At 41.2% G+C, this 26,619-nt stretch overlaps 1 protein-coding gene across 1 annotated transcript in view; it reads left to right on the top strand.

Moving 5' to 3' along the window:
• The window catches only part of DPP4 (dipeptidyl peptidase 4), an 80,256-nt gene that overhangs the window by 7,061 nt on the left and 46,576 nt on the right, over nt 1-26,619 (top strand). The window contains exons 3-8 of the mRNA XM_047721921.1: nt 15,735-15,830; nt 16,232-16,323; nt 17,660-17,740; nt 24,804-24,856; nt 24,973-25,045; nt 26,092-26,212. Coding sequence (XP_047577877.1) covers nt 15,735-15,830; nt 16,232-16,323; nt 17,660-17,740; nt 24,804-24,856; nt 24,973-25,045; nt 26,092-26,212 — 516 coding nt within the window. The remainder of the gene's footprint in view (nt 1-15,734; nt 15,831-16,231; nt 16,324-17,659; nt 17,741-24,803; nt 24,857-24,972; nt 25,046-26,091; nt 26,213-26,619) is intronic.

The raw sequence follows: 26,619 nt of genomic DNA, 5'->3' as shown, positions 1-26,619 counted from the left end.
CCTTTTTCCTGGCACCCTGAGGACTATGGAAGGAAGAGGGAGCAGGAGGGGTATCAAGTGGGAACCCCCACATACCCCATCCCTGACTTTACACTGGGTCCTCCAAAACTGGTTGGGAGGCCCCAGTGGCCTTGACAGCATTTCTGTGGGGCTGAGACTGCCTCTTCTTACCTTCCTCAATTTTTTTAAAGCCTGACCTGCTCAAGCTCAAGTCCATGAATTTCATGGATGGCTCTATTCCCCTGTTATTTTCCTTTTATTTTGGGTAGAAAACTTGTACTATAAGACTTAAAACCTTTTCAGAGCTGTGGTCCTGTGGTGGCCAGATTCAGGATTTGTTAACTCACCAACATGTCTGGAACAGTTACTGCATGTCGGGGGTTATCGTGGGTCTAGGGAAGCTGGCCCTAAACAGTAGAAGGGAGCTGCCTGCTCCCACGGACCTTTACCATCCATGGGGGAAGCAGGGGGGAGGCAAGCACCTGACTGACTTCAGACAGGAATAGTGCTAGGACAAAAATGAAGGGTGATAGAGAAGGCGGAGGGACACAGAAAGGAGTTTCTTTTTATTCCATGCATGAATGTGGTTCATCTCAATTCTACTTTTAAAACATGTCTCTGACTCCTTCATACATAATAGAAGCAGGTGGGGGGGGGGCATTTGTGAGATGATGGCAGACTGGAGAGGGGGGTAGTATTGGAGAGGTAGAAAAAAAAAGAGAGAGAGAGAAAACAGGATGGACTTTGGAGGCAGACAGTGTGTGGTGGAAAGCAAAGAGGGAAGGAAGGAGCACAGATAAGGATGATTCTTGAACAGCTGTCTGTGTGGTCCAAGTGGAGAACTTTCTTGTGCTCTCAGGGCCCTGTCTTTCCCACGAGAGCTAATCTGCAGTGGTTCCTCTGAACTGATTCCTTTGTCCTGGTGCCTCTGCTTCAGGGATAAGGAGAAAGTGCTCAGGGACGCCTTCTCCACTGTGCACCAAGCACATACTTGTCAACAGATGGTGGTTCTCCAGTTCAGCAAATATTTACGGAACGTCTTCTACATGCCAGGCACTTTGTTACCCACGAGAGATATAAAAATGATAGGTACGGCCCTTATCCTCAAGCAATTCCCAATATTAAAGGAAGCATAAACATTAAATATAGTAAAAAGGGCTCAGTATCCTTCTAGTAAATGATCAAAGTACTAGGGAAGCACTAAAGGGCAGTGATAAATGCTGTCCGAGGAAGTCTGTACAGAAACCAACCAGGCATAACTGTTTAATAATTAATGGGCCTGAATACACTCTTTCCAATACGGGAACCACCAGACCAAGTCCCAGGCACACAGTTCACCACCGTGTTTTGCCCTCAGCAATTACGGCCCCTGATTCTGTAGGAGGACTGTGTCAAACAGAATGTTTCTGGCTGCAGGTAACAGAGTACCTGCCCAAAACTTATTTAAACTATAAAGTGTTCCAGGGTACCTGGGTGGCTCAGTGGGTTAAGCATCTGCCTTCAGCTCAGGTCATGATCTCAGGGTCCTGGAATGGAGCCCTGCCTCCAGCTGGCTCCCTCCTTGCTCAGCGGGGAGTCTACTTCTCTCTTTCCGTCTGCCCCTGGGGCTCCCCGCCACCAACGCATTCTGGCTCTCTCTCAAATAAAATCTTTTAAAAAAAAATTGTTAACTATAGAGTGTTACTATTGCCCTATTATTAGCCTCTAACATAACTGGATGCGTAAAAGTGGGGCAGTTCTTGAGTTTAACCCAGTGGTCCAACAACGTCCTCAAGGGCCTGGCATCTTTCTGTCTTTTTAGCCACACCCTTCCTCAGACTGTTGGCTTATCTTCTCAAGCTTGTCCTCTCAGGATCGAGTATGGGTGTCACAGAAGCGCATCATTTGTTCACACAACTATTTCCCAGGATAGAAGATGATACTTCCTCATTCACAGTCTGTTCTATCAGGGAGAGATAGCCTTTCCAGAAGTCCCTAGGCCTAAGGCAGACATTCCCTCACATCTCATTGGCCAGCTTTGTGTCACTCACCCATTCTAATCTAGTCACCAGCATGGGGAATGAAGGTTGGGCTCTGGATTTGTGTGTGTGTGTGTGTGTGTGTGTGTGTTGGATTAATCAAGACTCATCTTTCTGGGATGAGGAGGAAACTTCTTCCTTAACACATGGAAGGGGAAGGAGAATTACCTAAGTCGAGCTGGGAATTCCAAAAGAAAGAAATGGGTGGGGCGGAGGGTTTATGTAGGCATATTATATATTTTATCATTGTTTTCTTTTCATTAGATTGAAAGATTTAATTAGAAAAATAGAAAATAGATGCCAAGTCCACTCTGATCTCTGAAGTATCTGATCATATAACTTTCCTTCCCCTCTTCCCACTTGGTTTCCTAACCACCTAAATTTATTGCAGAGCATACTATTTCGATGTTGTGTTTTCTATCCTAAAGGCATTTTGGGCTCAGTACCTGCTCTAATTTGGCATCTAACATGATTAAGAACGGGGAGGAATTGATTTGAAATGTTTAAGATACAAGTCTGAGACATAGAGCAGGTCAGTGATATCTGAGGGGAGTTACTCTCAATTTTTTCATTAAAAGCCCATATAAATTGTCATATTTTATCCAATTAATAATGCGAAAAGGTAGTAGAAACAGTCAACAAAAAATTAAAAAAGCAATGTTTTAAAATACATGGTAAGCATTAGATCTGCAACAGTTGACCGGGGAAAGTAGGATTTGAAATAACTAATGGCCATAAAAACAAAATACAATTAGTAAATAAAAGCAAACAAAATAAATTCATTGGGTCTGGATTTGATGACGCAAATCTTTATTGTTAAATCTCTGGGTTTGGCGGGGGAGGGGGGTAGTTAATCTACATGGTAATAATTTTTTGAAGATGAAAGTGGTTTGACTGTACTGAAAAGAAAATCTAGAACCTGGTATCAGTGGCTTCTCGTGAGGCCTGGCAATCCCAGGCTCCCTACCTGCTTCCTTACTCACGCTGCTGGTGGGCTCTGTCGTATGTCTTCCTGCCCCAAGCCCCCAGCATCCCCTCAGCTGACAACCTGGCTTCCTATTTTAATGAGAAAAGAAAGGCCCTCCCAAGAGAGACTAGCCTCCCTTCCCACCAGCCCCTCTGAGCCCTCACCTGCCTTGGCCCCTCCTAGGGCATTAGGCAACTTTTCCAGCACCCGCTAGAGGCCAGATCCTCCTTTGGGTGCGGATTCTACCCCTTTTGCTTTGCATAGAAATAGGGCTCTGGCCATTTCTCCTGCTCTCTGCACCATCATTTTCTCCTTTCCATCTAATTGTGCTATAACCTCTCACGAAAGGAAAGGAAAAGAGGGAGCAGGGAGGAAAGGAGAATCCTCTCAGGATCCCACATCCCTGCCAACCTCCCAGTCCTTCTCCCTGCTCTCTTTACCACAGAACTCCTCAAAGAGCTTTGTCTTATCTCTGTCTACAGTTCCTCTTCCCATTCTCTCTTAAACCCACTAGAATGAGGCTTACTCCCACCCCGCCACTGAAACAGCTCAGTTCTCCTCAAGGTCCCTAATCTGTGTGTGGCTAAATTCAAAGCCCAGTTCTCTGTCTGTGACTCACTGTCCTGTCACTTGGTCTTCCTTCTTTTCCCCCCTCCCTCTGAGCTTCTACTCTTCTCCTGGTGTTCCTTTTACCTCACTGCATGCCCCCCCCCCCCATTCTCCTTAGAAGTTTCTCATCATGTCTGACTTCTAACCTTGAACCCAGCAGGGCTGCATTCTGGAACTTCTTCCTTCCTTCTTCCTTCCTTCCACTGGGTGATCTCAGGTGATCCCATGGCCTTAAACACCATCTATAACCCGACAAAGCCCCAATCATCAGACCAGACCTCTTTCCAAAACTCTACATGTATATCTGAGCAGGCATCTCCATTTGGATGTTACTGGCATCTCAAAGCAACTTCTCCCCAAAGTCCTGTCAAACCTATTCCTCCCTTATGGCACCTTGTCTCAGCACATAGCAATGCCGTTTCTCTAGTTGCCGAGCCCAAGATCCATGAAGCTTTTCTCAACTCCACAGACTCATTTATACTCAATATCCTGTTGGTCCACAAAATCTTATCACTTCTGCTCTCATGTTCTTTGAAAATTTGACCATATCTCACCACCTCCATTGCTACCCCCCAGTCCCAGATGCCCATCACCTTTTCCTTGAATTCTTGCAAAAAACCTCCCAATTTCTTTAAGCTTCCACAGTGTGTTCTCACCACAACAGGAAGGTGACCAAGGGGACCAGAATTCTAAAATGACTCCCCAGGGATGCCTGAATGCTTCATTTGATTAAGTGGTTAAGCGTCTGACTTCGGCTCAGGTCATGATCTCAGGTTCCTGGGATCACACCCCACACTGGACTTCATGCTTCACAAGGAGTCTTCTTGCCCCTCTCCCGCTGCCCCTCCCCCTGCTCATGCTCTCTCTCTCTCTCTCTCTCTCTCTCTCAAATAAACAAATAAAATCTTTAAAATAAAATGACTCTCCAAATTTCCTCCTTTCCCCCATGTACAACCTCTGAGATCATGGATATGATGGATTTAATTCTGGTGATTAGGTTGTGTTCTCTGACACAGTCCACTTCAAGAAAGGGAGATTACCTAGATGGGCCTGACTTGATCACATGAGCCTTAAAAAAAAAAAAAAAAAAAGTAGAGTTTTTCTGTCTGCTCACAGGAAGGGGTAGTCAGAGATTTTTGAGGCACAAAAAAGATTTTTCACACCATTGCTGATTTGGAGGGGCCCATGTGACAAGGGATGTGAGAGGCCTCTCAGAAGTGATAGCAGACTTTGGCTGGTAGCCAGCAAGGAAACAGTGACATCGCTCCTACAACCGTGCAAAACTGAATTCTCCCAACAACCTGCATGAGCTGGGAAGCAGCTTCCCCCTCACCATACCCTTCCCACTCCCACCTCCAACCCCAGAGCCTCCAAATGAGGGTGAGGGCTCAGTGTGGCCAAAGCCTGGATTTCTGCCTTGGGAGACCCTGGGTGGGAAAGCCAGCCATGCCAGGCTACAAGTATCACCCACAGAACCCTGAGTTAATATGAGGTGTTGTATTAAACTACTGTATGTGTATCATTTGTTAAGCAGCAACAGAAAACTGATACAGTGACCACTTTGAAACAGAGGTCTGATCACATTCTTCACTGCTCAGAAGAATTGGATGACTCCCCATCTTTCAGAGCAAAAACCGTAATCCCCACAAGGGCCTAAAAGGCCGCTGTGACCTGAGCCTCCTTGCTGCCCCTTTGAGTTCCTCCCCTGTTCCTTCCTCATCTTTGTTCACCCATCCTGCCTCCGAGGTTCCAAACCTGCAGATATTTTGCCAGGATCCCTCTTCCCTGGGACTGTCTGTTGCTTACCCCCCTACCTCCTTCAGGTCTCTGCTAAAATACCACCTTATGCTTGGGGTCTCCCCTCACCAAATTACTGAATACAGCCCTCTCTCCAAACCTGACACACCTTTTCCCCCTCCCAGCTTTATTTTCTCCATGGCACCTGTGACCACCTAACCTATGGCATTAGGTACTTAGTATTTTTTCCTGTACCTCCCACCATTTGAATGTAAGCTTCCTGGGAGTAAAAGTTTCCTGTTTTGTTCATGTTTTCCATATTTTGTGTCTCTAGGGCCCAAGAATATTTTTTGATTAACATTTTAATGTTGCCCTGAATCTGATTAAAATAATTATATTCATAAATATGGAGTCAAGTCACCCATTTGTCTAGTACCTCCTGTGTGTAGAGTCCAATGCTGGCTGCTGTCTAATGAAGATAAAATAAGTCATCCTTCCAACCAACTTATAACTTGTCTAGTTAAGACATGATTGTCCAGATTAAATATTCAAATAATGATCTAAAATTACCTGATTAATTGGCCAGACATATTGTACAGAAAATAAACCCTGATAAAGACCAGGAAGGAGAAATGGGTGTGGTGTTAGTAGCAAGGGGTAGACCCAGAGACATGAGGAGGAACAGTGAGAAGATGAAGACCACAGATGTGGATTGGTGATTTTAGACTTTGCTGATAAGATAAACACAGGCAGAGAAATGAGGAGATGGCAGTACAGTCAGGTAAACATTTTGTTCTGATAGCTGCACCCCATGTCTGCTTAAGGGCAGGGCAGAGGGAGCAGCAAAAAGACATTGGATCCTGAGGGAGGAGAAAAGAAAACATGTCCCTTAGGATGAAGAAAACAAGGATTGGAGGCGCAGGTTGGGCCCACTTCTACCTCCAAGTGCTGAGGAAAGGGTGGAGGCGTGGTGGGAGGGGCATAGCACAGACAGGGGGAGCGTGGCGGGGAAGAAGCTCCTCGGGGTGGCTTTCGCTATAAAGGAAATATCATTGTATCTTTTTACTGGATGACTTCATACTCATGAAAATGGGTACTGCAGGGCCCAAGTTATTCAGGATTGTGTCATGTCTTACATCTGGAAACCATGAAAAGAAAGGAAGAAAAGAAACTTATTATAAGTTCCTACCTTTGGAAGAGAGAGTGGGGGTGGTACAACCTCCTTTCCAGGAAGTCACAAAGTTGCCTTTTTTTTTTTTTTTTTAAAGATTTATTTATTCATTTTAGGGAGGTGGGGAGGGGTAGGAGAGGGACAGAGAATCCTCAGGCAGACTCCCTGCTGAGCATGGAGCCAGACTCAGGGCTCAATCCCATGACCCTAAGATCATGACCCGAGCCTAAAACAAGAACCAGATCCTAAACCAACTGAGCTCTGTGGACACCTCACAAAGTCGCCATTTTTAATAATGGTCTGGAGAGAAAACTCTGGGGTTTTCTAAAAAATAAATGGTACCCCTTAGATTTTTCAGCACTAGGACCAATGTTGTTCTGATACAACCTACCAACTCCACAAGTCCAAATGATACCCCCAACCCATCTATCTGGATTCATTGCAAACATTGAGTTTGAACACTTCCATAATGCCTAATGTATCTACAGCAGTTTACAGAAACTGCCTGTATAGCTTCTACCATGTGCAGCCACCCTCCCAAACACTCGGGTTGTTTAGAAGAGTGGTTGTAACCACAGGGTTCCGAGCCATGCTGTCTTCTTCAGGTGTAGCTTCTTGGGGCTTAGTAGTCACAGACTTGAGTTTGCTTACCCTCTAGGCCTGTCTGCACCTCAGTTTCCTTACCTGTAAAACTGAGATGAGAATAACTTACTAAGTGTACAATGTCTAGAACAGCCCAGCACCCCGGAATAAGTCTGTAGTTATGATTCTTTATGTATTTTTAACTTTTTTTTTTTTTAACAGTCCAGAGACTAGCACTCTAATTACACTTGTCTCACACTCTTGAAAGTTTTGCCTGGAGAATTCTGGGAAGGGCAATTTTTGTGGCAGTTTTGTTTTCCATTGAGCATCTTTCCTCATATCCTAGAAGACAAGCACTTATCACAGAGTCGCCTTGTTGATTATGCCTATAAATCTTTCTGGAAAGTTCTTCAGCGATTCAGTATTAGAGCTTGCAGCATCACCAAAGGCTGATGTCCTTTAATCAGTTTTTCTTTATAGCACAAACTAATCATTCTTGGTTTGCATGGTAACACCTTTTTTTGATGTCCCACTACAACTACTTCTGAGTATTTTTCAAGGGAAAACAGCCCTTTGCTACAAAGGCTGAATGTTTCATGGGCTTGTGAATCATTTATCCACATAGTTCATAGGTTTCCACCTTTCAGCTCTTTCTCGTCACCTGGGATTACACTGACTTAATGTCAGTCAACATCCTGGGACGTAAAAGTCTTATAAATATGAATGTCGGCCATTATCCTACCTGTCTTATTTATTCCCATAAGAATCCTAACAAGGGGAGAGGAAGTGACTATAGATAATAAACAAACAAATAAATAAATAAATCCCTTTCCATTTCAAAGAGGAATAAAGCCGCTCAGATGTTCTGCTTGGTTCAGGCTTCCGGTGTGAGCTATACTTCCTGACTCATTCCTGGGGTCAAGGCAGAGTGAGTAGGGCAGTGTAAGCTGGGTTTAGATCAGGAAGTTCCTCTGACCTTGCACTTCTTTGCCAGTGGCTGCAGATCTCTTCAACTCGAACTGAATTTTGCAGCATGAATATTCTGCCCACTTTCACTTTTCTGAATATATATTGGAGTCTTATGCTGATGTTCTTACTGTTTCAAGGCAATTAGAGTTTCAACCTCAATCTTTCAAAATCAATCTTGGGAGCAGTTATGTTTTTGTTATGTTTTGTATTGTTCCTACAATTCCCGAGGAATGTCAACACAGTGTCATGAAAGAAAAGCTAAGTGTGGCCACTGTTGTTTCTAAATAAAGTTTTATTAGAACATAGCCACGTCCATTCAATTACATGCTGTCTGTGGCTGTTTTCAAGCTACAGGCAGACTAGAGTAATTGCAACAAAGATGCATGACCCACAAAATCTGAAACATTTACGATCTGGCTCCTTAAGGAGAGGTTGCCAAACAGAGGTCTAGATATTGGATATTTGGAGCCAGAAAAGACCTTATTTGATGGGCAAAATGTGTAAGTTTTTATATTGTTAAATTATGGTGGTGTGAAAAATACAGAAATCACACTCAGTTTCTAGGAAGAGGGATTTAATATAAAAAGCGGTTGGGGCACCTGGGTGGCTCAGTAGGTTAAAGCCTCTGCCTTCAGCTCAGGTTGTGATCCCAGGGTCCTGGGATCGAGCCCCGTGTCGGGCTCTCTGCTCAGCGGGGAGCCTGCTTTCCCCTCTCTCTCTCTGCTGGCCTCTCTGTCTACTTGTGATCTCTGTCAAATAAATAAATAAATAAATAAAATCTTAAAAAAAAAAGAATATAAAAAGTGGTTGCACAGATTAGAGAGCAGAAGAGAAATTCTCAAGTAACTCAGAGACAGAAGCTGCACGAATGGCTTACCTTTGGGATTGGGAACAAAGATGAAGGACACAGAGGGTCTGGGCTCAAAACTCTGAGGGTTGTGAGGCACCCAGCTGCTTCTGCCATCACTGAGAGGCATGACGAGGAAGGTTTGGGCATTCCAAAGGAGCTAGAGGCTGAGCCAGGTGCTACTTCTGGGCACATGCTAAATGGATCAGCAGGAGGAACAAAGTTCTTTTTCTTCTCCTACTGGCCAGTCCTCTAACTAGACCCGCCTGACCAGTGCACTGCTCTTCCTACTACCACAGTCACTTGGAGTTCACAGTGTTGGTATTTGGAACCATGTTCCTGTTTGGGTTCCTGTGCTAGTATTATCTGGCTTTTATTTTTTCTTTCAACAAATACTTAGGGACCATCTTTATATGCTGAGCACTGTTCTAAGCTGTGGTGATATAATAGTAAATGAAACCAAACACAACAAAATCAGTGCCCCTGTGGAGCTTACATTCAATCAAAGGAGGCAAGCAGTAAACAAGATAAAGTAAGATACATGGTATGATAGATGGTATCACTGTTAAGAAAAAAAATATATATATATATATGTATGTATGTATGTATAAAATAAGAAGGGTTCTAGAGAATGCCATGGGGGATCAGGCCTCAAAAAAAGACCTGGAGATGGTAAGGAAAAATAAGCTTTGGGCATATTCGAGGTCAAGAACATTCCAGGAGTAGGATACAGCAAACTCAAAGTCCCTGAGGCAGCAGTGGGAGGAATGTGTCTAGTGAACAGCCCGAAGGCCATTATGGAGAGAGAGGAGAGATACAAGGGGAGGAGGAGGAGGTGAGCCTGGAGTGACAGACAGCCTCCTACTATGTTGTTCCCTTTATCCCAAACTATTGCTGTTCTGGGAGATATGCATTGTACCATTTGGTTGGCCTTTCAAAGTAGACTTTTGGGAGAGACAGCACAGTGATTCTGTCTCTAACAAAAGTTTGGTCATCTGACACTCTGACCTTACAAGTAAGTGCATGGAGGAGGTAGTCCCAGGCTCCCTGGGCTCCAGCTCCGCGGGCATGCATTTATCAGGTGTCACTTGATGGACATGGGGTGTTCCTCTTCTCAAGGCGAATCTGGCGATTGTGATTATGGTCTAATGCCTCCTGCGTTGATAATCAGAAAAACATCCCTCCTCACAAATTCTCTAAGTCCACCAAGTTCAGTGTTTTCCCTCCATGCTTCAAACTGCTGACGCCCGCTGCGGATGGGAGGGAGGGCACGAGACCGGTTCAAGGGAGAGAGTGCCACTCATTAGCACTGAGCAAATGACTAGACTGTGCTTATCCTAGATGTTTTCTCATCATGATGTTCCTATGCTCTCTTATTAGGATCATTTGGGATATGAACAACCTGAAACTTGTTATTTTAACCATTATTTTATTGCAAATCAATCTTAATCTCAGCACCCTTGCTCAGTACTTCAGAGGAGAGACTCCTCTGTTCATGTTTGTAACCTGATTGCCTAGCACACACTTGGAACAAAACAACAATAAATAGTGTGACATATCTGGAGAGCTTTCTGAATTCTATGTCCTAAGCTAAGCATTTTACATCCCTTATCCCACTTAACCATGGCAAGTCCCCATAGGCTACATAATGCTATATTCTGGTTTTATAGATGAAAAAGCTGAAGTTTTGAAAGATTCAGAAATTTTCCCAAGGCCTCACTGCAAGAATTAGACCTAGGCTGAAATCCAGACTCTCTGATTTCAAAGCCACCAGGGACCCAACACTTTATTGGTATTTGTTGGATCAATTCAGATGGGTGGTAGCCTGCCCACATATGCTATTGGGTGATACAGGGTACGCAGTGTCTTCCAGTCAATTTCTTCTTCTGCCTTCTTGATTTTGCTTCTTCTGTCCCCATGTCAAGGCTGCTATTTTGCTGTGGCAAATTCTAAAGCGACACGCATTTCATTTCTTTAGCATCAATACAAAATGTTAACTGATTACCATATGGAATCCAAGAACTCTATAACCAGATATCTTTTTCCTGTGTTTAACAACTTAATAAGTTTATGAGCCATAAAGAGCACATTTCTTTTTAGTGGCATTTCATTAGCTACTTATTTACCAAAACAATTTATTTTTGTGAAGTAGAAATATTACATATCCCAGCCCAACACAGACAAAAAAGTGTATCATTGGGCAGCCTGGGCGGCTCAGTTGGTTAAGCGACTGCCTTTGGCTCGAGTCATGATCCCAGAGTCCCAGGATCAAGTCCCACATCAGGCTCCCAGCTCTATGGGGAGTCTGCTTCTCCCTCTGACCTTCTCCTCTCTCATGCTCTCTCTTACTCTCTCTCTCTCAAATAAATAAAATCTTTTTTTTTAAAGTTTATTATTAATGTATACAAAATACTCAAAATATCTGCAATCATAAGGTAACAAGTGGTCAAGGCAAGATGATTCCATGGAACTACACTACGTCCTTAATTGGATCTTACTATTTTGGAAATACTTTTATTCAGAAATGATTTTGATCCTACAACAAGAAGGCATTGAGATACCATACACTTCGATAAGAATCTATTATTAGGTTGAAACATTTTAAATACTGCTATTCTACCATTTCTAACTGAAAAAATGACATTTTCAGATGGTCTAACCCAATAGCTGTTCTCACCAGAAAAGTAAAATCTAAAGTTGTTAACATTTTTTTTCTTTTTTGATTTTGAAATTCAAGAAGACAGGAATCTAAGAGTTTCTATAAAAGCTGATGGGTAACATATGATTAACTGCTTTACTTGGCGAGCACAATGCTTTGAACCGATAAGTCAAATGAACGACATGTCCCAGGCCCACCAGGAAAACCACACGAGCAGCCAAAGACCTTCATCTGTTGCCACAGCAGTGCCCTGTCAGTGAGCAAGGAGACAAGGGGAAAGAAACATGAGCGTGTCCTGTAAGTGTTTGACAGAATAGGTTGTAACTTGGCAACAAACTAGGAACTTGCTAAAGGTCAAAACCTGGACTTGGCACTCAATGTTTTACAGAGCTCGCTTATCTAGATGTTTCAAACGTATCTTCCAATGTGCACTGCTTATCAAATAGCAAGGCAAAAAACAAGGAACATTTGTTGCTTGGTTTGCTCCAATTCAGCAGCGTTATTCTGGGACCGGGTAGCCAGGATGTGGAAAGGAGCTCTTGGGGTCATCGTTGAGTGGGTGAGTGAGCCTGACACAAACCAGAGGCACCCCGGGGTCTTCACAGATGTCCTGGGCCATAGCAGGAGTGTAGTAGCATCAGTGTTGATATCTGGGACATCAACGGATGGAATAAAATTATCGTGGGCCCATTACAAGCAAACATGGTAGGAGCCCAAATATGGTAGACTTGATCAGTCTATGAACATATGGTCTGAGGAGAGAATGAGCTCAGCCTTGTCTGAGACGGGGGACAGATTAAGTGCTCAGTGAATCATGCGTCATGAATGTGAAGGGTGGCGCCATGGGCAGCAGGTGATGTCACAGGGAATTTTGCCTCAATGATTTTAATAGTCCAGATTTAAGTGTGTTATCCTAAAAAGCCAGGGTGAATACCCTTACATGAGATAGCGTTTAAAGGAAATACCAATGTACATTGTCTGTTGTAAGTACTCGGTTAATTCTCTCCTTACAAAATCAAGAGGCAGTGGGAGATGTTCTAAGTTGATATGTCTGTTTTATTAGAGATACATGTTTTAGGTTGTTCAGGCAATGCTGCATTAAAAAAAAAAACACCATAGACTGTGTGGCTTAAACAACAAGTGTTTTTAATCTCACAGTTTTGGAGTCTGGGAAGTCTCAGTCACTAGCAGATTATGTGTCTGGCATCTAGAGAGGGCCAGTTTCCTGTGTCCTCGCACAGAAAGGACAAGAGATCCTTCTGGGCACTAATTCATAAGGGTAATAATTTCATTTATGAGTGCTCTACCTCCATGACCTAATCACCTCCCAAAAGTCCCATCTCCTAATACCATCAAATTGTGGGTTAGGATTTCAACATATGAATTTTGGAGGACACAAACATTTAGGTCATTGTAATGAAGTGTGTTTGGGTGTTTATGTGTAGATTGTTCAATATCAATAGGTCTATCCAGACATGGATATCAGCAGGTGATACAGGATTGTGAATGTCTATAACCATTTATATCTTGAGTTGTACTAATTTTGGAATGTCTTTTGTGTCCATTTTAGACTAATAGCTCTTGATAACAGGGTATAGATATCTATCTATCTATCTATGTAAATAGATAGATAGATAGATATCTGCAAAGTATTTTTCAAATAGTACTTACTTTATCGCTGTTCAGTGCATCAAAGAACAATTAGATGAATATGAACAACTAAGGGTATTTAGTGAATAAATCTACAGATATGTAGAGTTTCAAATATTTTCTGCAGCCCAGGGCTTTACTTCTTGCTTGACAGTTGGCAAGTTCAAGGGCTGGTTTTACCCATTTGCTCTATCTCTGCTAACAAATAGAAATATCTTTTTAATTTTCTGGGGTGAAATGCAGGCCTGAATGGAAAAAAAAAAAACAGGTTGTTTTTTTTTTTTTATCTTCAACTTATTTAGCAAACTAGGCTTAAACAAAATCAATAAATTAATGAAGTGTAACAATTTATCTACTGAAGCTGAGAGTTTTATAGGCAGAACCAAGGCTATGTTATCAGATAAGATCCAAAGAAATAAAATCTTGAGAACATCTCCTGAAAGAGCATTTCCTGTGAGAGAATTACCTTTCTACAGACCATAAAAAATTAACAAGAGAAGCTGCTATTGTATTTTCAATCCCCGAAAGAGTAAGAACAGTTCTTGAAAACTTATGATGGTGCCTGCTTTTATGAGCGTATGTTTGCAAGTATGTGGAAGGAATATAGTATATGGAAAAACTCTTTAGGCTGCTTGTCATCATTGGGGGTTCTGTGATTGGGGAATCACGCTGGCCTCATCAGCCTTGGAGAATGATATCCCATGTCATCAACAAAAGCTGTGTGTACCTACTATGGCATAGAACTGTGCTAGGTACTAAGTTGATGAAAAAGAAACAACCAACCAACCCAAGACCCTTTCTTCAATGAATAGATAGCCAAGCTCAGTCCACCACAGTGGTAGGCATGGAAAAATAGTTATCACCAGAAGTTATTAATTAGAAAAACCAAATGAGTAGTCTAGGGGCAAAAGTCAGAGGAGGCAGCACTGAAGTCTTGATGAGAGAGGAGGGAGCTGGCAGGTGGAGGGCTGTGACAGCCCCGGAAGCGGTTGGAGATGCTGCAGGGGAGAGGCTTAGGACAAGGAGAAGAGTCAAGAAAGCCAAAAAGAAGGCTTACTGGGTCCAGTAGGCAATCAGTGTGAGTGGGTTAGAGGGTTCATACGTGAAGTAAGTGGAAATGAGCCTGGACAGTCTCATGCCAGACTGTGGAGGCCATGAGTGCCGCGCTGAGGAGTTGGAATCTTTCTGTAGGCAATGGTGAATCAGGGGAGGCTTTTGAGGAAAAGGTCACCGGGATGAAAGTGGCATTTTGGAAAAATCTTTCCAGCGGTTGTACAGTAGAGGGATTGGACTGGGGAAAGACTTAAGGGCAAGATACCCAGAAGAACAATGTCATAGATAGAATCAAACGGGGTTAACCAGATACAGGTGGTAGTAAAAGAGAAGGAGACATCAGAAATGATTTTCAGACTTTGAATATGGGTTTCTGGTAACAGAATCTAAAACCACACAAATTCCCTGGGGAAAATTATTTTGGAAGGAAGGCGATTAATTTAGACAAGGGAAGTCTAGGGTTAATATGGGGCAAGTCAACTAAGAAGGGCCAACTCAGAACTAGAAATGTGAGTTTGAGGTGTGAAAGGCTAAGGTAATAAGTATAGGTTTTGTCATGAATTTAAATGGAAAATATGCCTGAAGCCCAAGAAGTCTCATTCTCTGGAGTCCTCTAGGAGGAAAAATGAAGAGAGACAAGAGCAAAAAGCTGAAGATTGAGTATCAGGGCATTTCTGCCTTGGAGGTCAATAGAGAAAAATAAAGAGATAGAAAATGAATGATCAGAGGTTAGGAGGAGAAGTGAGGTGTCACTGAGTCCATGGGAGGGTTTCTTGAAAACCTCCCCCAAATGCAAGGGAAGGTCACCATAGAAACAAAGATCAATGCATTAGACGATCACCCTGTCTTAAAGGTCCATGCAAAGCAAGAGAGTGTGGAAAGGCACCTTCAGGCCTCTAAGAAAGACAGCCTAGCCTTGTGCCATCTACTACATGACCACCGATAGCTACTGACCAGGAGTGTGTCTAGTCAAATTGGGACATGCTATAATCATAGATGACATACTGGATTTCAAAGAAGTAGTATAAAAACAAAGAATGTGAAAGATCTCATTAATAAAATTTAAATATTGATTCCATGTTGAAATGATAATATTTTGAATATATTGGGCTAAATAAAATATGCTACTAAAATTATTTTCACCTTACCAATCTTTGCATATGGCTACTAGAAAATGGACTCACGTCAAATTTCCATTGGATTTGGGGGATCTAGACCTTCATGAGGAAGTTCACTAAGGCGGGCACTAATATAGCTCAGGGAGACACACCACTCACTTGTGCTCTAACAATTAAGTGTATTTCCACTCCATCCATCCACTCTGAAATCCTTCAGAATGTGTTTTGCATTTTGTGAGTGTAATTCCTATAGTTTGAGACCAGTGTGTATTGCAGTGATCCATTTGTTTATTTTATCCCAAACTTAGGTTATTACATCTTACTGAACATTTGGCTCTTTTCTTTAATCAACAGATGATGCTGCAGCTGACAGTCGCAGAACTTACACTCTAACTGATTATTTAAAAAATACTTTTAGGATGAAATTCTATTCCTTGCGTTGGATTTCAGGTAAGGACTTTTCTGGGGGAGGGGACAGATTTTTAAGCCTGTGCTCCTTCTAATTAGGTTGTGGGACACTTTTGTGGCCCTGAGAAGATACCCTTGTTTTGTTAAGCCATATGGGAAAGTATTTTTCTCTATTTACAGGTACAAAGGAAAATAAACCTATATTTCTTTGTTACAGGCTATGAAAAGTTAAAAATGAATTGAAACTTTGACAATAATGATGGAAAAATGGATGCATACTAGTGTAATATTCATCACTTAATGTTTTTCCAACTTCAAAATGCTTATTTAGTACTAGTGTGAGCTTAAACCTTCAGTTTTTTTTTTTTTTCTGTTTCATTTTTAGCTTATGGAGATTTTTAATTGCAACTTGAAATACTGATCCAGCCATTTTCTTTCTTTAGATCAGGAGTACCTCTACAAACAAGAAAATAATATCTTGCTATTCAATGCTGAATACGGAAACAGCTCCATTTTCTTGGAAAACAGTACATTTGTATGTTTGATTGCATAATTCATTTATACTTTGAGGAAATTCTGAGGATTTTTTTTTCATAACCTTTCAAATCATGAGTACTATCATTTCTCATCCTGTTGAACTCTCTCTGCAGCATATGGCACAGTGGATCTTTCTCTCCTTCTTGGAATGCTCCCTGCCTTGGCTACCTTTTAGTCTCCCTTGACGATTCCTCCTCCTCTGCCCATACTCCTAAGCGTAAGTGCCCATCAGGGCTCTGTCTTCCCTTGCTGGCCTCTCTCCACAGTTTGCCTGCTCTCCTTCAGTGAATTTCATGCCCTTCCCCAGCAAGAGGGCTCTCCTGTCTGGCCTTGATTCTCGAATGCACATTTTCAACACTAACCTTCTGCCAAGACCAAAGTCTCTATTTCTCATAGCTGGCTTGCTCCTGCCCACCCTTGACCTGCAGGTATTTTAAGCTCAGTATCCCAAGCTCAACTCATTATTTCCCTTTCATTCTCCTCTCAAGCTGAAAGCACCCTATTCCTCTTCCTGAGCTCCCAATCTCGGCAAATTATGCTCCCCTCCAAGTCACGTAGGCTAAAAAGTGAAATTCTACTCCCTGAATCCTCAGAATCTTCCTTGATTCCTCTGCCATCCCTCGTATTTGGCCATTTAACAAACCCTATCACTTCTTCCTCTACAATGTCATGTCCCTCGGATTCCTATCTCCACCGTAGAGCCCTGGTTCAAGGCCTTTTTAATCTGTGTTAGTACTCCAGTCTTGTGTCCCTGTCTCCATTCTGTAGATGAGACCATTGCGTTGCCCAAGGCCAGGGCTGATGCAGGCCCTCTCATCTCATGTCTGCCACCATGTCCCAGAGCATCTCTTGTAAAGAGAGATAAGATTCTATCACATCCATGTACAAAAAGTGGTTTAGAGTTCCACTCTTATATTTCAGGCCCAGCTGCTTTTCTAATTCTATGTCCTCTTTTATATGTTGTCTGATGTACCCTATACTGTACTCAGTTTACACCAAACCTCTGGGCACTCTTAATATGCATGCTCTCTCCTACATCTGGTTTTTTGCTCATGCTCTTCCCCCTGCTGGGAAATTTCTCTCTCTCTTCCTGATCCCTACCCTCATGGTGGTCTTCCCTTGGTTAGATTTAATTCTTCCCTGCCTGGTTCTCTAACCCTGATCACCATACACCTTGCATCATGATCATTTGTGGGGGGGATCGTGCCATTTCTAAGAGCTCCCAAGGCATGAGCCACATGTCTGTCTAGAACTATACCCTCTATGTAGTAAGTGCTCAGTAGTGATTATTAAGTGCAATTGTTCAATTGTTCTTTTTTCCACTTGTTTGACAGGAGGAATTTGAACATACTATAAATGATTATTCGGTATCTCCTGATGGACAGTTTATTCTCTTAGAGTATAACTATGTGAAGGTAAAAGAAATGCTTTCTTACTGTGACATTTAAAGAATCTTATGAGTATGTTATTTTATAACTGATTTCTAGTCCGTGAATATTTAAGGTTGACGCCTAAGTACAGAACAAACTGAGGGTTGATTGGAGGGAGGTGGGTGATGGGCATTAAGGAGGTACTTGTGATGGGCACTGGGTGTTGCACATAGGTGATGAATATCTGACTTCTGCTCTAGGAACTAATATAGTACTGTATGCTAACTCACAACATTTAAATTAAAAAAAAAAAGAGATTGACACCTAAGTAATATAATAGGCACTAAAAACTCATTAATTCAGCATCAAAAGAAGAAATAGCCATTCTCATTCATAAAAGGTAGGTCCAACAACTGTTTTAAAAGAAATTCATTTTAGTGTTTTTAAATGCTAAGAAGTATAAGTAATGTATTATAGATACTAAAAGCATAAGTTAACAAAGGAAACTTGTATTTTTTTTTTTTTATTTGACAGAGAGAGATCACAAGTAGGCAGAGAGAGAGAGAGGGAAGTAGGCTCCCTGCTGAGCAGAGAGCCCGATGCGGGACTCGATCCCAGGACTCTGAGATCATGACCCGAGCCGAAGGCAGCGGCTTAACCCACTGAGCCACCCAGGAAACTTGTAATTTAAAAGCAAGCTTTAATGTCTGATTTGCACAGCCAGTAATAGAACCCCTTATTTCCTTTGTCTCAATTTTACATAAAGTAAAACTCTCAATAAGTATTTACCTTAAAAAGAGTTGTACTTCCTATCCTCCAGAAGAGACTTTGCGAGGTGACTCAGACCACCTTGCAGCCTTCAGGTGCCACAATATACAAACCATTCTCAAGGCGGAGCCTCAGCCCAACATCAGATTCTCACACCTCAGGAAAGTTTAATCACATATCCTCTTCATGGTCAGGCTGGCTGCAAATCGCCAGTACCTTTAACTGTAGCTTTTTAGTTATTCCTGAATTTGACAACTGTCACCAAATACAGGAAGTTTTGAGATTTGTAGGAAACATTAAGGCAGTGCAGGGGGGGTTGTGGGGTGTAGGGAAGGAAAAAATGAAACAAGATGGGATCAGGAGGGAGACAAACCATAAGAGACTCTTAATCTCAAGAAACAAACTGAGGGTTGTGGTGGGTTGGGGGGGAAGGTTGGGGGTGGGGAGGAGGGTGGGGAGAAGGTGGGAGGGTGGTTGGATGATGGACATTGGGGAGGGTATGGGCTATGGTGAGTGCTGTGAAATGTGTAAGCTTGATGATTCATAGATTATTTACCCCTGGGGCAAATAAGACATCATATGTTAATAAAAATAATTTTAAAAAATTTTTAAAAACCCTGTAGGGATATTCTGCTTTGAAAACAAAATACAAAGCTGGGAATCCCCACCTTTGCCCTTCTATTCTAGAATAAATAACAAATACTGAGGGGCCTTATCTCATACCCCAACGCTTCTTTACTCAGACAAAGCAAACCATTTCCTACTCCATTTCCCATTCCAATGTGGTAATTTGAATCATAGTATTTACCCTGAGCTCACGGTGTCTAGCTCCATTTCCTGGACATGAAGACTCTCGGATTGTACTACTAACCCTATCAGCTGGGAACCGGTCAGAATCCTAGGCCAACTTCAACACATCTGTTCCCAATTAATGGATTATTTACTTAATTCAGTGGTTTTTATTGGTGTCTGAAGATTAAAATAACTTGATTAGCTTCTAAAAATTTCCAGTGGCCAGGTCCAATCCCCAGATTAATAAATTATAGCCTCTGGAGTGAAGCTGACATCTTTTTTTTTTAATGGGTAGATTCTGAATGAGCAACCAGGGTGGAGAACCACTGAATAGCCATTGCCCATGTTCAGGACAAACATATAAAGACAATGAGGTGAAGGTAGAAACAGAAAGGTAAATACCAGCACAATTTACTCTTTGGCCAAGTTCAGTAAGTGTCATATGTTGTATTTCACTGGTAGACCTCAGTTGGACAACCATCACTAGTAGTTTGTATTTATGGAGTCACTGGAGTTTCCATGTGCATTTAGCTGTTTTTGCTGTTTTCATGCTATTCCCTCATCCCACTGCCATGCATGCATTTCAGGCAGTCCCTACAGTGCTCCTTTTAAAACCTAGGGTAGGTTATATCATGCCTGTGCCTAACCCCTCATGACCAGTGGTTTCCCATCACTTTCAGAATAAAACACAAACTCTAACCACAGCATCCTCAGAAGTCTGTGTGACTGGACCTCATTCCACCCTTGCTAACCCATCGTCTGTTACCCTCTCTAGACTCACCATGCTTGGCCAGTGCTTCTCACCCCTGCCTGAACCTTGCAGTCACCTCTGGAGGTTTTTAAAAATGCAAATGCCTGCAGCCTACCCCACACCAACTAGTTCAGTGTGGTGATGGGGGGCAACAGCAGACAAGGGTTCCCCTATGACTTAAGGGCTCCCAGGTGATTTAGTGGTCGGAGAACCTTTAGGGGCACTCTTCAATTTTCTCAATCATCATTCATTCCCATCTAAGGGCCAAGGTATTTGCTATTGTTTCCTCCTGGAACCTTCTTCCGCTGATTATCTAACAGCGTTCCCTTTTTTAGTAATTCAGGTTTAGGCTTTCTTAGATTGCTACACCTAACTTTGCCCCCTGCCACTCTGTTCTCCCACACTCCACCATTCACTCTCTATCACATTAGCTTATTTTACTCTTTTTATACCTTTGATTGCAGAGTGCTAAATTATAAGATTATTGAAAGTAGAGCACTCTATCTTCTTTTTTATTTCTTAAAGTATCCACTAGAGTTTTCTGTACAGCATACATGTGCAACTTACAATAATTTCTACTCATTGCCTCATGCTCCAGAATGAGTCACAGTTGCAACCCCTATCGCATGCGGACAATCTTCCAGTTGACTAATCAGTTCTCAATAAATTTACCCAAAACAAAGAAAAGTTTAGTTTTATGCTCTTTCCTTGGAGATCTGCTGTGCAAAGTTCTTTAGATTCTACTCCATGGCTTTTCCATGACAGAGTTAGTGCATTCAGAAAGAGCAGTATTTCTTCTGTGTTGTACCCTACAGCCTGCTATGGATGTTTCCTCAGCATCTCCATTCACTGCTGAGTGCTCCAGAGGTAAGAGTTGCAACAACTGTGATATGTTGACAATATTCTAGGGCCCTGCTCAGACTTCACACGTCTTCTCACGAACCTCTCATGAGATTGTGGCTGACATCAGCCGCATTTTCCTAGAGAGAAAATTGAAGCTTAGAAAAAAATTTGCCTGATATTACACAGCAGAGACTGGTCTTGGTCCATTTAAGCTGCTCTAACAGAGTACCATAGACTGGGTGGGTTAATAACCCATCTATTTCTCATAGTTCTGGAAGTTGAGAAAGAAGTCCAAGGTCAAGGTGCTAGCCTTTTCAGTGTCTGGTGACATCTCACTTGATGAACATAGTTGACCGTCTTCTCCATGTCCTCAAATGGAGAAGGAGTGTGGAATATTTTTGGAGTCTCTTTTATAAAGGAACTAATCCCATACATGAGGGACCTACCCTCATGAGCTTGTTACTTCCCAAAGGCTCACTTCCAACATCATCACACGGCGGGGGCGGGGCGGGGGGGGGCGGCGGGTTAGGATCAACATATGAATGGTGGAGGGTGGGCAACAAACATTCAGTGTATAGCCAGACTTGAATCCAGATTAGAAGCTCCAAATCTTGAACTCTTAAACATAATCTTTCCCAACTTTGTGCTTCAACGTCTTTCTGCTACGATGCTTTTTTAACCCCTTCCCTGTGTGGCAGTTCTCTGCTTTGAGACTCAGTCTAACAATCAACTTTTCCATAGACCTTTCTCTCTCCCCAAGGCCTGATTTGTGATTCCTGCCTCTCCCCACCTACCTCTGTTAGATGTCCTGTGGTTCTTTCCTTGTGTTTACTTGCCCATATATATCCCCCATTCAACTAGGAGCTCCTCTAGGAGATTGAGCCTGTCTTATCCAGTAATGCCTGATAGAGGAGAATTGCCAAAGTTTCTAACCTTAATAGAAGGATGAGTCTGTTTCAAAAGATGAAGTGAACATTCCAAACTTTTTGGGTTTCCTTTTGCATCTCATGATGGATCTGTCGTCCTGAGTGATCTCAAACCTTCTTAAACCTCTTCATATTTTTAGCCTGTAATATACACCTTTTGGCTCTTTCAAGTAGAGTATTCAAAGGTTTCCCAGGAACAAGCATGGATTATGTCAAAATAATCCAGGATTTTTTAAAAAGTATGACTTTCAAAAAGTAAGGTCTTAATACATAATTGTTGACATGAGAGGATAGAAGGATGATAAATGATAAGTGGGAAATACTCTTCAAGGTTAGAACCTTTGGCTTGTATCTCAGCTCTGTCTTATACAAGCTGGGTATCCTTGGGCTACCCATTTCATTGACTTCATTTTCATGGGTAAAATTTTATTTTTTTGTTAGTTTGGCTTATTTCTTGAACAGAGACTATGTGACTTGCACTAGATGAGACTTCAGATTTAAAGATGAATAAGACACAATTTCTTACATCTAGGATTATGGTAGGGAAGACAGACAAAGACATGTAATTTCTTTTAAAATATCTTTAATGTATAAATGCATCCACATATAAATATAATTTTTCATAAATGCAAATCTGTGTGCATGTGTATGTGTTTGTGTATATATATACATTATATATATATGTATATATATATATATATTATATATATATATATACATTATATATATATATATTCTTCAGTCTTATCTTTTTTCCTCTTATGTCTGTCTCCTTACTCCTCATTTCTCCCCCACCTTTTCCCCAAGTATCACATGTTAAGAACCTAGTATATATCTCTCTCCATATTTTATATTTTCCCCTTATTCAAATAATTCTATGAAGATAGATATTTTATGAAGATAGATATTATTTTAGTCATTGCTTATTCTATAAAAAATAAAATCCTATTTTCCATACTTTTCTGTAATTTGCATTTCTCAATGATTCTGTGTGGAACTTCTTCCAAGTTATCTGGCATAGCTCGAATTCATTTATTTTTAAATTAATAGACTTAATTCTTTTAGAACAGCTTTAGGCTTAGAGAATATGAGTGGAAAATACAGAGTTACCACATACGTCCTCATCATCTCCCCCCAACCTCTGTCCCAGTTTCCGATATCATTAACATTTTGCATTAGTATGATATGTTCATTACAATTGATGAGCCATTATTGATACATTATAACCAACTAAAGTCCATAGTTCTCATTAGGGTTCATTATGTTGTACATTCTATGGGTTTTGGCAGATCTATAAGGTATAATGACATGTATCCACCATCCTGGTATCATAGAGGATATTTTGCTTCAGCTTTTCATCCCTCCCTTCCTCCAAACCCTTAGCACAACTGATCTTTTGATTGTCTCCATAATTTTGCCTTTTCCAAAATGTCATATGGTTGGAATCATACAATATGTAATCTTTTCAGATTGATTTTTCTCACAGGAAAATATGCATTAGAGTTTCTTCCATGGCTTTTTGTGATGTAATAGCCCATTTCTTTTTGTTGGTAAATAATATTCCAATGTCTGGATGGACCATAGTTTGTTTACCCATCACCTATTGAAGGACATCTTGGTTCTTCTAAGTTTTGGCAATTATGAATAAAACTAAAAATTTGTGTGGAGGGTTTTTGTATATGTGTAAGTTTTTAGTTCCTTTGGTTAAATAACAAGGAGTTTGCTGCTAAAGGTATTTGGGTTTGGAGTTTCCTTTGTGCACATGTTTTTATTTATTGATTCAATATTTTTTTAGGTATAAGACTATACAGATTTTCCATTTTTTTGTCTCAGTTTTTTTTTTCAAAGATTTTATTTATTTATCTGACAAACAGAGATCACAAGCAGACAGAGAGGCAGGCAGAGAGAGAGGGAAGCAGGCTCCCTGCTGAGCAGAGAGCCCGATGTGGGACTCGATCCCAGGACCCTGAGATCATGACCTGAGCCGAAGGCAGCGGCTTAACCCACTGAGCCACCCAGGCGCCCCTTGTCTCAGTTTTGATAACTTGTTTTCCAAGGAATTTGTCCCTTTTTAAACTTCTACATTTATTGGCAAAACAATGTTTATAAAAGGTCTTAAAAGCTTTTAATCCCATTTTAAAATTTAAGAATTTTAATTCTTGAGATGACAGTTTAAAATATCAATGGTATATATGTTTCAATGTTAACAGATACTGCCAGGTGGCTTTCTTTTTTTTTTTTTTTTTTTTTTTGGCCAGGTGACTTTCAAAAAATCTGTAGCCCTTTATATTTTCATGATCAAAGTAGGAAAGTAAGTATATCTCCACATCAAACACTTTTAAGTATTTTGTCAGTAATACTTGACAGTAAAAGTAAAACTTGTAAAACAAGTAAAAAAAGTAAAACAGTTGAAAAGTAAAACTTGTGGGACGCCTGGGTGGCTCAGTGGGTTAAAGTCTCTGCCTTCGGCTCAGGTCATGATCCCAGGGTTCTGGGATTGAGCCCCACATCGGGCTCTCTGCTCGTCGGGGAAACTGCTCCCCCCACCCTCAAGCCTGCTTCCCCCCCTCTCTCAAGCCTGCTTCCCCCCTCTCTCTGCTTGCTTCTCTGCCTACTTGTGATCTCTATCTGTCAAATAAATAAATAAATAAATCTTAAAAAAAAAAAACAAAACAGTAAAAACTTGTATTTTCTTGGACAGGTAGACTTCCCATGCTATGGTTAATGTTAGGAGTGATGTTGGCCGTGAAGCAACACTTCAGCCCACTGTGATCTTGAGAAGTTTCCTTGGCAGGGGTGATGCCAGAGCTAGGTTACAGATGCGGTTCAGAGGAATTCATACTAGATGTTCTCTAAGAATCTCTTCCTAATTCCAAAATTGTAAGGATTGAGCTAGGAATTATAAGACATGATAAAATGTGAGATTTATACAATGTCATATTACTTTACATGTCATCTTGTGCTCCTATAGCAAGTGGCTGAACTGTCAAGAATCACAGAAGTCTGAGATGTCTGTTTTCTTTTACAGCAATGGAGGCATTCTTACACGGCTTCATATGACATCTATGACTTAGCTAAAAGGTCAGTGACTTCCTTATAAAATCTGTAAGCTTCTTTAGTGCAATAACATTTTTTTCAAAAAGGAAATCCCACTGTGATTTATTCATTTGGTAATGTTGCCTTTTCTCTTTTTTCAGGAGGCTGATTACAGAAGATAAAATTCCAGACAAGACACAATGGATCACATGGTCACCAGAGGGTCATAAATTGGTTAGTGAGTCTCTTCTGTTTTCAGAAAAAAATAATGACTCAACGCTCTCACATGCAGAAGCTACATAACCTGACACAGAGCAGACACTTAAGAAGCAAATACTTCAACGTCAAAGATAGTGTTATTGCCTAAAATAGCATTTTACTAGTCTAACACAGTAAATAGGGTTCCTGAAAGTTTCTGAACTACTACTGGAGAATTCATTATTGACTGGGAAAATACCCATTAAAATTTTAATTTCTCTTGTATTCAGTTTGCTGTTGTTTGCTTGTTTGTTTGTTTTGGGGGGTGTACCTCCTTCCTGCTGGTTCTGTGACCTTCTCTGTGTCCCTATAGATATACCTTCATGTTCTTAATGCTAGGAGAATGTCAGAAGTGCAAAAGAATCTGAATAGGAAGATGGGATGTTCATTTGTAGACAGAATTCTCCCTCCCAACATCGAATGCACTCCCTCAACTCACCGCCCCCAGAATGCAATGGGAAGCAGACATTATTCTGTAGAAATGATCAGGCTCCTGAGTCTTCACAGGCACTCCAGCATTCAAACAGTGGGGTTTGTGAGCTGAGCTGCTTCTTTTTAATATATTGAGTGTTTTTAGAATTATTTGGAGTTATAGCTTGTATACTTAATGATTTTTAAAATGTGAAGGGTGGGTCATCTGGGTGGCTCATTCAGTTAAGCGTCTGCCTTTGGCTCACGTGGTGATCCCGGGGTCCTAGGATCCAGCCCCACACCGGACTCCCTGCTAGGTGGGGAACCTGCTCCTCCCTCTCCTTCTACTCCTCCCCGTGCTTGTGCTCTCTCTCTCTCTCTGTAATAAATAAATAAATAAAATCTTTTAAATAAATAAATAAATAAAATAAATAAATGTGAGAGGGTAGTGAATGACTTTATCTTGCTGAAATTGAGTAACCCAAGGTAATCATTACATTGACATGTCAATATTATTTGAGGATAAAACAGTTGGTAGATATCTTTTAACTTCAGAATAAGATATGTTATAACAGGTTATTACTCACCAATCTGTTTTTCAACATTTCTAGGCATATGTTTGGAACAATGATATTTATGTTAAAAATGAACCAAATTCAACAAGTCAGAGGATCACATGGACTGGAGAAGAAAATATAATATCCAATGGAATAACTGACTGGGTTTATGAAGGTAGAGATTTTAAAGCTTTTTCGAATTAGAAAATTTGTAAGTTTTTTTTTAATAGTTAAACATTTCTCTTAAAATGGAGAAATTCAATGGCATTCAAAATAAGTTGCATTTTTTTTTTTAATGTCATCAAATCTCTTTAGCACTCACAATACCAGGAGTCTCCCAGAACAAGGATTTCTTAACAGTAGCTAGTTTCCCTGATGTCCTCATTGTCTCTCAATGCTTCTATTGTCTTCAGTCTCCTCCTACAAAGGGCCTTTCTGTATAGGTAGCTTTTCTGCTTTACTGGGGCATAAAGGCTTGCAGATTAACATCAGATGTTTCTCTAACTGGGCCTACCTAACCCAGAGTTACTAAGGAAAGCTAAATACTCCCACAGCATTCCAAGAGCTGACAAAATATTGTCT

The sequence above is a fragment of the Lutra lutra genome, chromosome 3, assembly GCF_902655055.1.
Source record: "Lutra lutra chromosome 3, mLutLut1.2, whole genome shotgun sequence".
In the NCBI taxonomy this organism is placed as follows: Eukaryota; Metazoa; Chordata; class Mammalia; order Carnivora; family Mustelidae; genus Lutra; species Lutra lutra.
This window is presented reverse-complemented; position numbering and strand designations above follow the sequence as displayed.